The following is a 16,151-nucleotide window of genomic DNA, read 5'->3' on the forward strand; positions in this document are numbered from 1 at the left end:
CCTTTATTCAGCTCACAATTCTGCAAATGGCAACTTAGCCTGGGCTCAGCCGGAAAGTGTTCTTTGGTCCCAGAGAGCGTCTCTTGTGGGTCATGGTCAACAATGAATAGGTTTTGCTGACCTTTGCCAAGAGTTCTTATATGTCAAATGTCTGAGTGGACACAGCAGGGCTGATGGACTTTGGCTCCCATCTGCCATTGGGCCAGCCCAGGCTTCTTCTTGGAGGAGCCTGGCATCCTGAGAGAGTAGAGCACCAGGTCTCCTTGGCCCAGGCTCAGGAACTGGCAGACCATCATTAGGTTCCACTACATTCTACTGACCAAAATAACTCACAGGGCTGGTGCAGAGTTCAGATTCAACCACTGGGAAAAATAAACTCTACCTCTTGATCGACAAAGCTGCGCATTCCTTCACGAGAGCCAAGGATGCAGTGAGGTTAAGGACAATTGTGGCCAATTGTGCATTTTGCCATGCCAGTGGGGCATTAAAAAGAACAGAATCCGCTCAGCTCAGGTCACTTTGGTGTTCATTAAACTCTAAATCTGATAACACTAGGAGCTTCTGAATTTGGGTAGAAATTTTGGGTCCCTCTGATGCCCCCTTCCAGGTCCTTTCTCCATCTCTGTGACATTTTCCTGGGACACCCATGTGGCAATGGTGGGTGTGGATATCTTCATGCTCTGTCTCCGGAGAGATGGAAATGACATTAATCTTTCCTACCTGAGGGATTTTGGGGAGCAGAACTGGAACAGAGGAGAAACGAAGTCCAAGTGCAGCTCTCAGATCCTTGGCTGTGTGCCAAGACTGTGTTTTGCAAGATCCCTGCTTTGCCCACACCTGGATGTGGGTCGCATGACCCGTTCCCAAGTCCACCCTGCATCCTGATTTGGGGATCAGGGTGGAGGGAGAACTTAGGGTAGATCCTGCATCCTATTCCCCTTCTAGAAATTCCTGGGTTGGGGTTCAGAATAGCTCTCCATCCTACCACCAGTTGATTGCTTCTGAGCCCATAGGACTATCGGAAAGTGTTATTTATTTGTGTCTATATGCAGGGGCTCCCTCCATAGCATGCCAGGATTTTATCTTTTACGTTGCTGATCAGTTGCTTTCTGGGCTCGAGTGACAAAGGTGTACCCGAGGCCATGTCCTGAAGGATGACTGCGGAACTAGAGCCTCTTGAGGATGGCATGAGAAGGCTTCAGGAAGGACAGGTGACCTTGGATCCCATGCTGGCCCATGAGGAGGCCCATGGCTGCCTAGCACTGGAGCTTATGCCTGCACAGCGGGGCCGGCTGGAGAAGAACGGCTTGAAGTTTTTCTCGTAGGTGGGCAGGCTCTCTCGGAAGCAGTAGGCAGACTGCCTGTCACACTCACATGCCCGCAGCCCACAGAGGCAGCTGATGCTGGGGTCAAGGGCACATTGACCTGCAGAGAGAGAAGGGGTCACTGGGGGCTCCGCTTGGTTCTAAGGTGTGGGAAAATGGGAGCTTGCTGCAAGGGGTCAAGGGTTGGAAACAGAAAGGGAGGAAATTTGGAGTCTGTCTTCTGGGTCCCTGGTCACACCTGGACATGCCAGAGAAGCCCGGAAGGAAACGGGGAGGGGGAGGCTGGGCTGCATATGGGGGTACCCTGAGTGGGCACGCAGACCAAGGACACAGGACCACTTTCTCAGAACTCACCTCGTATATCCAGCTGCTTGCTGGACATCTCGCTGGGATGTCTCAGGCATCTCCAGCTTAAGGCATTCAGGAGGGAACATTCAATGTAGTGCTCCCTCCGCCCACCAACCTGTCCTTCACCCACGCTCGCGGCTCGAAAACGGCACTGCCTCCTACTCGAGCCCGAAAGTGAGCAGCAGCCTGGGTTCCTCCCCTTCTTCCACTTTGCACATCCAGTCCACAGCAAACGCCACCGATTTCTCTGTTTAGAGGACCTCACGCTCTGCTCTCTTCTCTCCCCCTTCCTGGCCACTCCCGCATTCCCGGTCCCCACCAGCTCTTCCTCCCTAACAGGAGGAAATGAACAGGGACTTTCTTAGACTGTCACCCCCATCAGGTCCACTCTCCTGCTTCAAGCCCCAGTGCAGTTTCCTAATACTGCGGGAAGACATCCAAATCCTCACCAGGGGCCGGAGAGCAGCCTTGCTGTGATCTGGCCCTTGCAAACCTCTCCTCCCCCACTGTCCTTTGCTGTGCTCTGGGAACATTGTCCTGTCATATGCTTGGCTCCCTCTTGTCCCAGGGCCTTTATTCTCATCATTCTAAAACACTGCTCTCCAGGACCTTCAAGTGACTGGATCCTACTCCTCCTTTGGTTCGTGGTCAGATTTCCTCTCTTCAGAGAGGCCCTCCCGGGCCCCTGACCTAGAGCGTCATCCAGCAGCCCCTTTCCCGTCTATCTCATTCACTGTGTTTTGTGCAACCCACGCATCTCTTATGCATTTGCGTGCACGTGTCTGTCTCCCCTCGACAGAGTGTGAGCTCTGCGAGGCCAGGGTTTTGTCTGTCTTGTCCATCACAGCATCCCCAGCGTGCAGAACAGATGGTAGCACATAGTGGGTGCTCATCCGAGGTCGCAGATAAATGAATGCAGCCAGCCCCTCTCTGGGCCTTTGGGGTTGAGTGTCTGCCCTTTGGCCAAGTCACCACTAGATGGAGATCTTTTATTTAGTTGCCAGAGCTGCAGTGCTCTCTCTCTCTCTCTCTCTCTCTCTCTCTCTCTCTGTGTGTGTGTGTGTGTGTGTGTGTTCTGCTCTCTTCTGAGGGTGAGGGTTGGGGCTGAGGAAGGGAGGCAGCCAGACTCACCAGTTTGTTGATCATGGGCAAGTTACTTGCAGCATCCACATTTACAAAATGATGATGAGAACTATAAGTGTCAAAAATAAATCATGGTGTCTGCGGTGCAGGCTCCTTGTGAGGGTTCTGGCCGCAGGGTACGGAGGGAGCGGTTTGCACATGGCAGGCACACCCACCGTGCTCCGTAAGTGCTGACGGTGATGACGATGGTGATGCCTCTGGGAAGAAGAGGAGCCCTTCGAAGTTGGTCCCAGCGCCGGCCGTCCTCCGTTCGCTTGCCTTTCTCCCACTAAAGTCCAACTCCGGCAGCAAGCTGTCCTCCCACACCTCCCCAGAGACTTCGTTTCTCAAGACGCGTCGACAGCCCTCCTACACTCCAGCTGTGCCCTCCGTGTGCCCTCCTGGAGTGTGCCAGGGATGTTCCCGCCCCTGGCTCTGGGCTCCTGCCACTCCCACTGTTCCCGACACCTGGGTCACCTTTGCCCTCGCACTCCCTCTTTCCATCTGAGAAAAATCCTTCAGGATCCATCAAGCCTCAGCTCCCCCCAGAAGCCCCGCTCAAGCCCCTGTCCCCTCCGGGTCTCTGGTCTCCCTCGTACCCAGCACACCCCTTGCTTCCTGCCGCGGTCTGAAGGGGCCCACCTGGACCTGTGGCTGGTGTCCTCGGGGGGCTACTTGGATGCAGGGCACTGCCCCCCTTCAACCATGCTCTCTTCGGGAAAGGGCCTGCCACTCGTCCAGGTCATTGTCACTCATCCAGGCCACCGTCACTCTGCTTGGATCCCCTCCTCTCTCTTGTCCTCTTTCTGGTTACCTCTGTCTTCTGTTCCTTGCTTCCTCTTTTCCATCTCTGTTGTCCTTTGTCTTTTCTCTCACTCCGCTGTCCCTTTCTGGCTTTGTCTGGTCCTTTCAGACACACAGATTCTGACCCTCTCCTGACACAGAGTGTGACCTCTGAACACCTCACCTGGGCCCCAGGCGCGCTGGAACTGATCTTGAACTGGGGCCAACGGCTGTGAGCTACTATTTCCGGGGCATCCCAACGGCTGTGAGCTATTATTTCCGGGGCATCCCATAGCCATGGCCGGGCCAGGCCCCTCAAGACCTAGAAGGAGAGGAAGCCTGGGCCGAGAAATGTCCTCCTTGCCTGCCAGCTCTTCCCAACCAGCCTGAATCCAGTCCCTGCATCTTTCGGTTTGCTCGTGGAGATGCCAAGACAGGAACTGAGTCTTGAAGAAAGGACCTGAAGGCTTCAGGGCTGTTTTTCTCAGTCTGTGGAGTAGACTTCCACGACGGGACGAAGCAGGACGCTGTACAGGAATGTTCACCACAGAGAACTCGGGCTGCTGACAGGCCTCCTCCTGCCTGTGTCCCAGGCCTCTGCCCTGCTCTCTAAATTCTCTCCCTGGGCCTCTGGTTTTGTCTCAGGGAGTTAAGTGCCATCTGAAGGATGCCTGCTTGGCTCAGTCGGTTCCGTGTCTGCCTTTAGCTCCAGTCATGATGCCAGGGTCCTGGGACTGAGTCCTGTATCGGGCTCCGTGCTCAGTGGGGAGCCTGCTTCTCCTTCTGCCTCTCCCCCTGCTTGTGTTCTCTCTCTCAAATAAATAAAATCTATTTATAAAAGAAAAATAAATGCCATCCGAACGTCCATGGCTCTTGGGTTCTTGCCCCAGTCAGGTGTCTCCCCTGAGGTCGAGACTCCCGTATGCTCCTGGACACTTGACTTCCCCATTGGGTGTCTGATAAGCATCTGAAACTCAGGAAGCCTCATGCCAAGTGCTTGCTGGGTCTCCGTAGCCTGTTCTTCCCCATCTGCACAAGCTCAGACAACACCTTCCGCACAGCCGCTGGGTCCGGGAACCTTGGATTCGGTCTTTTTCTTCCACACCCCGCATCTTATCCATCAGCGACCCCTGACAATCAACCTGCAAAACACCCGGCATCCGACGCTTCTCTCCTTCTCCACTCCACGCCCCGTGGAAGCTTCTCGCAGTGCTCACTAATGGCTCCCCATCTCTCCTCCCCGGTTCCCCAACCACCATGGACAGTGGCCAGAGTGATCTTTCTAAAGCAAGAGCAGACTGTATCCTGCAGCAAATGCTCTGGAGGCTTCCCCTGCAACGGATGGAGAAGACGCCCTCCTCACCTGCCGGCCCAGCCCCGCGGACCCTTTCCCCGTGCGACACCAGCCACCGCGGTCCCGATGCCCATGGCCTCTGCTCCTGCCACACTGGCTAAATGCTGCTTCCGTCAAGGCTTCTTCGGCCCCCTGAAGTAGCGGTCCTTCCCTCTCCCTGTTGTCATCCTTCTGTATCCTGTTGGCTTGTTGGAACACTTCATTTCTCAATATTTGGGAATATTGACTCGCTCCCTGGGCAGGGAGTGTGCCTTCTCATTACATATCTTCCATCCTAAACATCCAGGGAGCACTCCGTCCCTAGGCGCTGCTGCCCCACTGGCTGGAGGTTCACCCTCTGTGTGGCAGCAAAAGATCCCCTTCCCAGGCAGTGGGAAGCAGGCTCTCCATTCAGACCCACCGCCTGCGTGCTTTAGGATTTCAGGCAAGTTGCTTGTCCCCAAGCCTGTTTCCTCGGCTTTCAAATCGGGAAACAGACATTAGCATTGACTATTTTATGAGTTCATTCATTCACTCATCAAACACGTATTGAGTTCTGAACATGTGCTTGGCCTTTGGCTAGGCACTGGAGGTACAGGTCTGAGCCTGGAGACCCCACTTTGCATAGCTCTCAGGGTGTCCTTCTTTGTGGGTTCTAATGGGGACGAGTGCCCCCCCACACAAGGCAGGTCTTTTCCTTGCCCTCCCGGACCTCACATTCTGGTTGGCAGGAGAGCGGATGCATAAACAAGCAAGGCAATTTCAGGTAGAGACAAATGTGAGGAGAAAAAAAACGGCGATGTGTCAGTGGTGAGGTGTTGTGAGGGATACCTCCAGTAATGAGGGAGGAAGAGCTTTGCACACCACGAATTCCAGGGTTGCCATGTTCACCTTCCCTCGTCGGTGGAGGGAGAAGTCAGAGGCTGTCAGACATAGAGGTGGAAGAGGGACCAGGGCTGGAACCTGGTCTCTGTTTCCCATGGCCTCTTGCACAACGCATACATGGCTGTGTGGGTGGAGGGGGTGGGTGTCTCTGCTGGCTAATCTTAAAGTCCCTTGCAAATGCCAAGAACTTACATAAGCCCACTCAGAGGAGGGATAACAACCTCCCTGGTCCCCCGGTTGCTTGAGGGCGGCCATCCCCACCTGGCAAATTGGCCCCAGGGCTTGGGTTATAGGCCTTTCTCTGCACTGATCTCCCAGTGACATTTAAAGACATGGACAGGCCAAGTTGTTTTCTTTTCCCTTCCCTGCTCTCTAACTGCATCCCCGGATCAGCTGCAGGTTGCTAGGCAACCTGGGGCCAGGCTCTGGGTAGGGATTTCAGAACTTGAAGGTTGGGGGTTGGTGGTGGTGGGGATAGAGTTAACCCTTACGGGGCTGCACTTTGAACCGCAGTGTAACTGAGGTGGGAAGAGCTTTTCTTCTCTAGGGAGTTAATAACGTTAGCTTGAGGGGATATAGGGGCAGAGGAGAGGCTTCTGAGAAATCTAACAGTCATGAAGAAAATCCCAGTGCTTTTCTGCAAAAGTAAAAGGGAAAAGAAAACTTAGGAGCAAAAAGAAGTCCCGGCTTCTAAGAGAAAAAGCCTTGCCTAAGCACCTGCTATGGGCCAGACCCTGTAGTGCGATTACTTTAGCAACTTTACAAAGTGCAGAGTATTAGCCCCATTTTACAGATGGGGAGACTAAGGCCCAGGGTAGTCATGCAATTATCTGGCTAGAAGTGGTGGAGCTGGGATTCAGACCCAGCTCTAAGCCTGACTCCCAAGTGTGTGCTCTCTCTGGGCCTCTTAACGGGGAACAGAAAGCTATAACAGAAAGATCTGGGGCATCACAGAGGAGCCAAATCCATCTGCCTTTCTCTGTCTGCTGGGCCGGTGCTGCGCATTCTGATGAGGATGCTGCCGACAAGGAAGGCAAGTCCAACAAGACTTGCAATTGTGGGAGCCCTCCAACCAAGCACACCCCCATAACACCCTCTAACCAGCCCCATACCATGGGGGGGTGCAGTGCGAGGCCGGAGCACCAGTTCTGGGACCAGACAACCTGGGACCGACTCAGGACTCTTTTCCTGGCTGTGTGACTGTGGACATCTCAACTAACCTCTCTGAGCCTCAGGGTCCTTCTTGATAATCACATTCACCTCAAAGGAGGATCCCAGGGGTTAGCGTGCTCTGTGTAAAGCACCCATCACAGATGCTCACAGACCGCTGCTGTCGCTAATGCACCTGTTTTATGGATTAAAAAAACTGAGGCCCAGAAAACTCATGCCAAGCAGTGCGTTCCAGAGCATTGGAAAAGCTAAAGACACACGTGTTTTAGTCTTGCCTGTTAATCAGATCAAACGCTTACGCTCTCTGAGCCTGTCCCCCTGTTCCTATAATGAGAGGTTGGTCTAAAGGGACCCCAAGGGCGCTTTCGGCTCTGGAGAATGCCAGGAGAGCAGGACCTGAGTCTGCCTTGCTCTGCGTTCCAGCCCCTGCACAGCACTGGCTCTGGATGGGCACCCAGTAGGCGCTCAGGCAATACTGGACAAGTAAATGAATGTGCCTGGGTCTGGTTTGTGGGCTCAGCAGGTACCAGCAGCAGACCCACCATCAGAACTCAGATCACCAGCTCCTGGCCCTCCTCCTGGGAGCTGGGGCTTGGCAAGGTCAGGTGGGGAGGACGGGGGTTGGCCTGGTACTCACTGTCTAGGAAGCACCTGCCCCCTCCCCATGCTAACACCCTTAACAGGGTGCCAGACTCTAGGAGGTCTTCTCAAGCTTTAGGGGCAACTGGCTGCCTGGCAGGATCTGTGGGAAGCACAGCCCAGGTAGCAAACTTTTCCCACCACTACCCAGCAGGTGTCAAGCAGAGGATGCTTCTGTGTGCCACCTTGGTGGGGGGAGGGGAGGGGTTCATCTGGTCACTCAGATCACTGTCTTCCCCAACTCCTGGGGTCCCAGGCTGTGGCTCTGGCCCTACATGGGAGAGGGAGGAGGACTGCTAAAGAAGCTGCACCAAAAAAAAAAAAAAAGAAAGAAAGAAAGAAAGAAAGAAAGCAAAGCAAAGCAAAGCTGCTCCAGGTGCAGAGGGCAGAAGCTCGCCCCAAACCTGGGACCACAGTGTGGGCAGGTGCTCCGCACCGGCTGAAATTCTACTTCCCTTCTCAGATCACCCTTTCCCTTCTTCCTCAGTCCCCACACTTCCTGGGGGCACTAGAGGACAGAGCTCCTCGAGGATATTTTCTCTAAAAGTGGTAACTTTTCAAGCACCTTTAAAGTAACACTTGACATGACAGATGTTGTGATCAAGAGGAAAAGCAACGAGAAGAAACCATATGGAAGGGAGACCATGAGCCAGGCTGAGAAGAGTCAGGGGCACCTTTGCTGCGTGCCCCTGCTCCAGCCAACCGCCAGGCTTGCCCCCCTGACTCCTGCCAAGGGTGGGGGCGGGGAGGAAGGGTGAGAAGAGGCAGCCAGAAGCTTGGTCCCTGCCTCTGAGGGCATCATGCGTCAAAGTCAGCAACACTTCGGGGGCAACTTCCTCCGGCCCTCTTCCCTTGGCCACCCACCAGGCCCTCACCCCATCCCAGCCCCTGCACATGGTCTGCAGGATCTCCCAGGAGACACACGGCTTTAGGTATGAGCACCGTCATGGCCAGAGAGCTCCAGCACAGAAGTCTCTTTGAGCTCACGTGGGAAATCGGGGTTCTCCCCATTGGTAGTGTGGCTGGGGGCTGAGGGCTGTGGAGGCTGAGACCTCGACCATCTGTCCTCCCATTGTGGGGCTCTGAGACCCCAGCCTCATCCCCCACCCCCGCCCGGCTCAGGTCTCACCACTGGGTCAGGGACACCGCATAGTCCTAATGCTTGGTCCGTCTTGGTATGTCCTGAGGGAGGGCTCCGGGGTTGGGGGGGCGCTGGGAAGCCCTAGGGTTTGGGCACTGAGCACCCATTCTAAGGTGGGGGGGGGATGAAAGGAAGGGAGGTGGTTGTTCCCTGACCTTGGGGGGCAGGTGAATCCCGACACACTCACAGCCGAGCACAAATACACGTAAGGAGGAAAGTGGTTTGTGCCACTCCGCAAGGCCAGGTGGGAGACCAGTTGCCGGAAGGGACACTCAAATCACTGGCTCCCCCGGAATGAATGACATTTATGAGAAAGTTACAGCCAGGGACTTCGAAAGTGCTTGCTCTTTAGACCAAACTTTCCCTAGACACACACCCCAGGAGCCTCCAAACACGCTCCGGGATAGCGGGGGCCACTCCCCACCTGCTGGACACTCAGGCTTGCCCGCCCCTGTTCTTTGCTCTCCTCCTCGAATGGCCTTGATGACACATGGGTTCCCTCCCCCCACCCCTCCTAATTACTTTTGTGTCCCCCGCCCCCCAGCCGCCCCTGACAGCCCCTACCAGGGCTTGGCATGTCCTCGCCCTTAACAAATATTTATTCAACTGAAAGACAGCTAAGCTGCTTTGTTAACACATGACAGACAGAGGAATGTTCTCGACAGCAACAGTTGCCAAGCAAAGCTGCAAGATGCAATGTAATCTCAAGTCAACAACTACTTATCGAACAGGTGTTATACCCCAGGCTCCCGGAAGGTGCTGGAGATGCAGCCACGGACAGGACAGACCAGAGACCAAGCAAGCACTCCCAAGAAGCTCTGATTGCTAGAACTGTCCATTTTCATCTCAAAGCGCTCCTCTACCAGGAGGCAGGCATTAAGGAGAGGCCCAGGTTCAAAGTCATGTCCCTGCAGAGAGGGCTACTCACAGGCCACGGTCCCGTTGGCAATGTGGAATTCGTAGCTGTTCAGCACGGGCTGGCAACCAAACTGCTTTAGCTTCCCGTAGCAGCAATCATGCGCCAGGCAGCATCTGGGGGCCAGACCAGAGCAGGTGATGGGGGAGGGCCTCGGGGTATCGGGGATGGGGGACGGAGGGGCGGGGGGAGCCATGGGTGGACCCTGGAAAGGACGCCCCTGCCTCCTCCCCAGAGCGAGAAAGCATTGATAACAAGGAGGTAAGTTCCTGAAGATATTAACAATATAAACATTACCACTCACATTTCGTGAGCCCTTTCTAGTACCTTCTGCTATCTCATTAGTTCCTCCATGTAACCCTGTGAAGTGTGATTGTTGTTCCTATTTTTGTAGGGGAGGAGATGAGCTCCCAAGGGGGGAATTTCATTAAAGGATACAGCTGGAAAATCTCACACACACACACACACACACACACACACACACACACACACACGGGGCTCAAACCTAGGTCCATGTGACTCGGTCATTCACGTAATGAATTTTTCCTGAGCACCTACCATGTGCCAAGCACTGTGATAGTCTCTGAGAAGACAGGGCTCACCAAAACACCCAAAGCACCATGTTCTCATGGTGCTCAGAGTGGCCCAGGGCCGAAAGGGAGAACACGAAGAAGAGAAAGCAGCTGGGGCAGGACCGGGGACCGGATTCTAAGACACAGAAAAGCAAATGCTCTGGGCCAGATGCTTCCATCCTTCCTCTCATCAACCCTACCTGGGAGCGGGCTCTTTGCTCTTTGTCGTCTTTGTCTCATGGTATTAAAATTGTCATCAGCCTTTGGGCTTGGAAGGGGAGGGACAGTGGGTCAAGGGTCCGGATTTGGAAACAGGCAAATTCTTATTCAAATCCTAACTTGGCCACTCAGGGGCTGGCATGTCTTTAGGTTTTGCCATGGTGGTTTAGGGGATCCTCATGGCTGCTGCCTGTCACCTAGGGATGGGACCACTGCCTTGGCCACCAGATATGTAAGGATTAAGTTAGGTCCCACTTGCCAATCACCGATCCCAATGCTCAGCACAGGATGGGGATTCCATCTGTGTCTGTCCCCCTGTAGTGCTCTGGGATTCCTCTGGATGGAATATTCCAGGCTCTCAGGAGCCCAGCCCCAAGGAATCAAGCTCTAGGAGTGACATTTCGGGTCCCACTACAAGAACATAATTTACACACAGGAGCTTAAAAGTGGTGAGAAACATCGTATTTCTCCACATGAATGATGTACAAGCTTTCCTGTTTCCTCCCTCCCCATGCCCTCGCCAGGTTACGCCAACCTCCACTTCTCAGGACTCACACTCCCCACCCCACGCTCAAGAGTAGGCCTGGCAGCCACACTGGGCCATGTGGCCTCGCCCAGATGGACAACTTTTCCAAACTGGGCCACTGGGATTCTCTCTCCCGGATTGTGGAATTAGGCCCAGGAGACAGCAGGGCGGCCTTGCCGCGGTCTAATCCTAAAAACTGGGTTGCTGAGCGAAGATCACGTTTGCCGTGACGTTGGAGAACTGAAGACGTTTCTCGAGCTCTGAGCAGGACTGACTGGATGATTTTTCAAGGCCTGGTGCAGCACGAGAACTCGGGGCACGTCGTCTGGACACAAGGATTTCAAGATGGTGGCTGCGGGACTGCGAATGGGCTTCTGTCTCTCGCAGCGTGAGTGTCCTAACACCCTGCCTCACCTCAGGCTTGGGTTTCAGTGCACATGAAAGGAGCCCCCAGACTCACCTGTCTGTGTCGTCCACGGGGGTCCCTTTGCCCCCAAGGCCACAGTAGCAGCCATACCCGTAATACGAGAAGAAGGCACTCCGTCCCGTGATGAGTTTGACCATCCTCTGAAATTGCCAGAAGCTGCTGTGGGCAGGGGCCATCACTGCCGGCCAGAACACAAGAAAGAAGACATTGGGGAGTGAGAACATGCCAGCCTGGTGACTCGAACCAAGAGCGGTGGCCTCTGGGACACCAAGAGACCCCGAAACATGCCCCCAGATGTGGGCATGGCCCGGGATCATCAGCCCCTTTCCTGGGGAAAGGAATAGGATCAGAGAACACTGTGCCCCAGAGCCAGTTTCTTGCCACCCCAGGACGAGAACCCAGCTTCCATGATGTTTGGGACATTACCGTCAACTACGTCTCCCCACAGCGCACCCCCCACCCCCGCCCCGCCAAGTGAAAAACCAGCACCCCAGGCAGAAACACCCTTGGGTCTCATGCAACATTAATGGGAAAATTTTAAAACCAGAGATGCCAGTTCCTACTAATATCCTCAGGCATGTACAATCTCTTAAGAGGCAGAAAAGATGCCCTCAATCTTATTTTTTTTTTTAATGGCAAATATACAGGGACCTGGCAATTTTTACTTCTACAGAATGTTTACAGAAGTGGGGGGTAGAACACACACAGACACACACACACAGACACACACACACACACACACAGAGGGATGTTTGCTGCAGCTTGTCCCTTGTGGTATCAAAAAATTGAACACCACCCACATATCTACTAACAGAGGGAGAGTAACTAAATTGTGTCTTGAAAACATCTACTTTTAATAGCAATCTCTCCGGGATTGAGCAGTGGGATTGAGGAAGTAGGTGGAGAAGAAGATAGACACCATTTATATACTTTTATGCTATTTGGCTTTTTTTTTTTTTTTTTTTTTTTTACTGTGACCATGTAATACTTTGTGACCAAGTAATACTTTTCTATTAAAATGGTTGAAATGAACATGTGGAAAAGTCTAGAAGCATGTCTACCAAACTCTGAAGAGTGGTTACCTTTGGGTGTAGGAAAAGGACCAGGGTCTGGGAAGGATGAGAAGTAGCTTCAGCTTGTTATAGTCATTTATTTTACTTTTTAATTACCTGCATATATTAATTTTGCAATAAAATAACATAAAAACATGAACTTGGGAAGAAACACAGAGACAGAGGCGTGTGGAACATGTTCACAGGAGACTCCCCATGTGAAACTGTGGTTTTATTGTCCTAAAGCACCACAGAAGGGGTGGGGAAGCCTGGGGTAGTCACAGCTGTTCCCCAGCAGCCCCTCGAGAGAGAGAGGCCAGGCACTGATCTTGTAGAGAGCCCACCACAAGGGCTGCAGAAATGGTCCTCCCTGCATTACCCCCCCCAACCCCCCCCACCCCCGCCAAACAACTCACCATCTTGAAAACTGTAAATTCCACCCCGGACTAAAGGGAAAATGGGAGCTCCATTTCTGACATTTTGACTTAGAGACCTGACAGTTACAAAGCTGAAACAGACAGAAAAATGGATCCGGAGAAAATTCTATAAATCAAACCCATCCGAGTCAAAGAGTTTTCTAACAAACTCAACACAGTTTGCTAGCAAGTTCTTTCTCACTGTGCAGGGGTGTGTTATCTGATCTCTTGGTAGCAATGACTTATAATTATCCATTATTCCATAAGTCACCATAAGAGAGCCTTTCTGATGAGAATTAATTGTCCCTAAATTAGCTAGATATATGTCTGCATTTTTGTTCTGGAATCTACATGACTTTAAACAAAGGCAAAGAAGGAAAGAATAAGAGGCTTCCAAAGGGGGTGTGAGGTAAAACAGTAGTCAAGGCCCCCTTTCCTTAGCAAATGGTTAGCAACCTTTGATTTTCTCGAAGTTTCATGAGGTCCCAGTGCTGGGACCAGCCCATTTTGTAGAAGTAACAGAAGGAGGAGGACTTTGGTGGGCGCCTACTCTCTTCTGATTTCCCCCCCAACCCGATGCCACGTCAGGAGGGGCTGCCTGGAGACACGGACACCCAGACAGGAGGACAGAGCCCTGGAGCTCTCCCAGCTCCATACTACTTACGGCAGGAGGCAAAGACCATGAGAACTCCAATGGCCTTCATTCTGGAGGACACCAGGGGGTCGGGGGCAGGGCGATCACACCTTTCTCTGCTCATGAGGGGTCTGCCAGCCGAACTCCTGAAAATAACCAAAATGAGGCGAGGCCATGTGGGTGCCAAACCCCAATCACAGCTTAGGGCTCAGAGCAAAGGGATCTTTTCAAACCTAATTATCTCTGAATATGATACACTTTCTGGTGTTTAGAGCCTAAATACAAAGATACGAAGGGCTCCGTTGTCTGAAGAGTACAAGTGTTTCTTTTTTTTTTCTGGCAATACCGTCCCCTCTTTTTTTCATTTGAGGAGTCGGTATTTCCACTGTTCCCAAGTTTAAAGGCATCCAGGGTGTCCGTGATGGAAATCCCATGCCGGGAAGTCCAGCCCCGCTAGCACGGTGGGCCCACACCCGTGTCTTCCTTCCCTCCTTGGAAGGGAAGCTCCTCCGTCAGAAGAGCTTAGCTCCTCTGAACCTGGGCTTCCCCTCCTATCAAGTGAGTCTAAAAGACCTGTCAGTAATTTCAAACAGTTATGAAGGAGTTCCTCAATGTCACATGCTGTTTTCTTCGAGGTCTTTGTGAGCATTCCATGGTTTCATCCTCACAAACTGAGAGGCTCTGTCAGAAGAGCCTTCTCGAACCCACAGAGCCCCCAGCTTCGCAGACTTGGGGGACCAATGGAAACAAGGCAGGTAAATCTGCTCGGTACCGAAAAATGCTAGGACAGCGAAACACACCCTTCTTAATACTATTTGCAGCACTAGGTGTCCTCATATGTGGCTCGCTTGCCATAGGACAACAGAGGAGGCTCAGGGACCCCTGTTGTCCCCAGAAGCCTTCCCACCCCTGTTCCGGTACGAGCTCTAAGTGCAAGTGGCCTTGATGTGGCCCATCGGGAATCGGGCTGGATCTGATAACAGCAGGACTCAGAGTACAAACAGTAGCTCTGCTGAGCCCAGAGAATTTGATAGGCACTGAGCTTTGGCTAGCGTTACTCTCCGTGACAAAGTTTCCCGGGAAAACTTCAGAATGAGCTCCCTGCTGTAGGGCCCCGGGCCAGGGCGTCAGGTGTCCTTGCTACCTCTGCCCCTCTCTGGCCTGGTTCTGCTGGAGGATGTAAGGCTCGGCCTGGACCAGGCCTGGTCTCATTCAGCCTCCGTTCCAAGTGCTGCAGGGAAATTTTTAAATTAGGTTCCGTCTCTACAGGCTGGCTCCCTTTCCTCTTCTGAGTCTGCAAAAATAACCGTGCGATGGTGTAGTCCAAGAAGAAGGCATGCACGTCTTTTAGATGAGCAGGTGATGACGCTTTGGAGAGACAAAGAAAGGGACTCGGGTGTGTTACTGGTAATGAAATCAGTGTGTCTCTGGGCGCCAAGTCCTCCTCTATGCGTCAGGTCCTCTTGAGTGTCAACTCCCCCACTGTGTGCCAGCTTCTCCTTCTCTGTCAGCTTCTCCCTCTGTGTGCCAGCTTCTCCCTCTCTGTCAACCTCCCACCATGTGCGCAGCTTCTCCTTCTGTCTTTCAGCTTCCCCTTCTCTGTCAGCTTCTACTCCTGTGTGTCAGCTTCTCCTTCTCTGTCAGCTTCTCCCTGTGTGTCAGTTTCTCCCTTTATGTGTCAGCTTCTCCCTCTCTCCAATCCATCTTTGTTCACTTCCTGACAGATGTCTCTCCTGGGACATCTCATCCTGGGATCCTCCCGAGAATGCACTTCTCCGTCTCAGAATCTGTGTCCAGGGAGGCCAACTTAGTCCCATGTAGAGTGATAAACAGTGAACTCACCTTCAAAAGGAGGAGTTGGAGGGGGCCTTAAACTACCTTAAATTTGTATTCCACTCCTATTGGCTCCTCCTACAACCCCACAGGTAAAGCCTATCACTTTCCCGTTTGGCAGTTGAGGAAAGCAAGGCTCAGAGAGCAGTGAGTCACAGCTACCAAAGTGGCAGGACCAGAACTGAACCTCTGGTCCAGACCTCCCAATTCAGCGCTCTTTCCACCTCACCAGGCTCCCTGCCTAGACCTCTTGCCCATGTGGCCTTTTGAGGGTGACAGAACATTTTCAAGGACGTCTACTGGCCTCCACGGCTGTGACTGAGGCGGGACGGGCACGGTCCTCTCCTTTGACTGACCTCTTGTGGGTGCTTTGGGGCACAGGGCCGGAGGCCCGGGGACATGACGAAGGGCGAGAGCATGGTGGGGAGCACGGCACGGGCTCCAGCTCCAGCTCCAGCCTCTAGCGCAGCAGCCAGCGGGTCAGCAGGTGCCGGTGAGCAATGCCCTCAGACCCATCAATTCATCTGATGTAGACAACGCTGAAATGTGGGCTGGCTTTATCCCCACCGAGAAAATGAGGAGGAAAGAACCCACAAGCTCCATCATCAAAGCTCATTCTATTTTGCTCACCTCTTTGTTCCCAGTGCCTCCTGGCACACGCAGGGCCTGGCACACACGAGGATGATGGTGAGGATGAGTCACTTTTGTGTCACACTTCCACACCCTGCGAGGCTTCTGAGCACTTTGCAGACAGATACTCCGTACGTCCTCACAGCCCTCAGCCAGAGAAATGCCGCTATCAACTTCATC

The 16,151-nt window shown here is 53.2% G+C and overlaps 1 protein-coding gene across 1 annotated transcript in view; it reads right to left on the reverse strand.

Annotated features, from left to right (window-relative positions):
* PLA2G2C (phospholipase A2 group IIC) overlaps nucleotides 1-16,151 on the reverse strand; it is a 21,283-nt gene continuing 5,132 nt past the window's right edge. The window contains 6 exon segments of the mRNA XM_059136653.1: nucleotides 1-1,279; nucleotides 1,282-1,425; nucleotides 9,675-9,778; nucleotides 11,440-11,584; nucleotides 13,539-13,654; nucleotides 15,972-16,144. Coding sequence (XP_058992636.1) covers nucleotides 1,257-1,279; nucleotides 1,282-1,425; nucleotides 9,675-9,778; nucleotides 11,440-11,584; nucleotides 13,539-13,632 — 510 coding nt within the window. The 5' untranslated portion in view covers nucleotides 13,633-13,654; nucleotides 15,972-16,144 and the 3' untranslated portion in view covers nucleotides 1-1,256.

The sequence above is a fragment of the Mustela lutreola genome, chromosome 10 (genome assembly GCF_030435805.1).
Source record: "Mustela lutreola isolate mMusLut2 chromosome 10, mMusLut2.pri, whole genome shotgun sequence".
Taxonomy (NCBI): Eukaryota; Metazoa; Chordata; class Mammalia; order Carnivora; family Mustelidae; genus Mustela; species Mustela lutreola.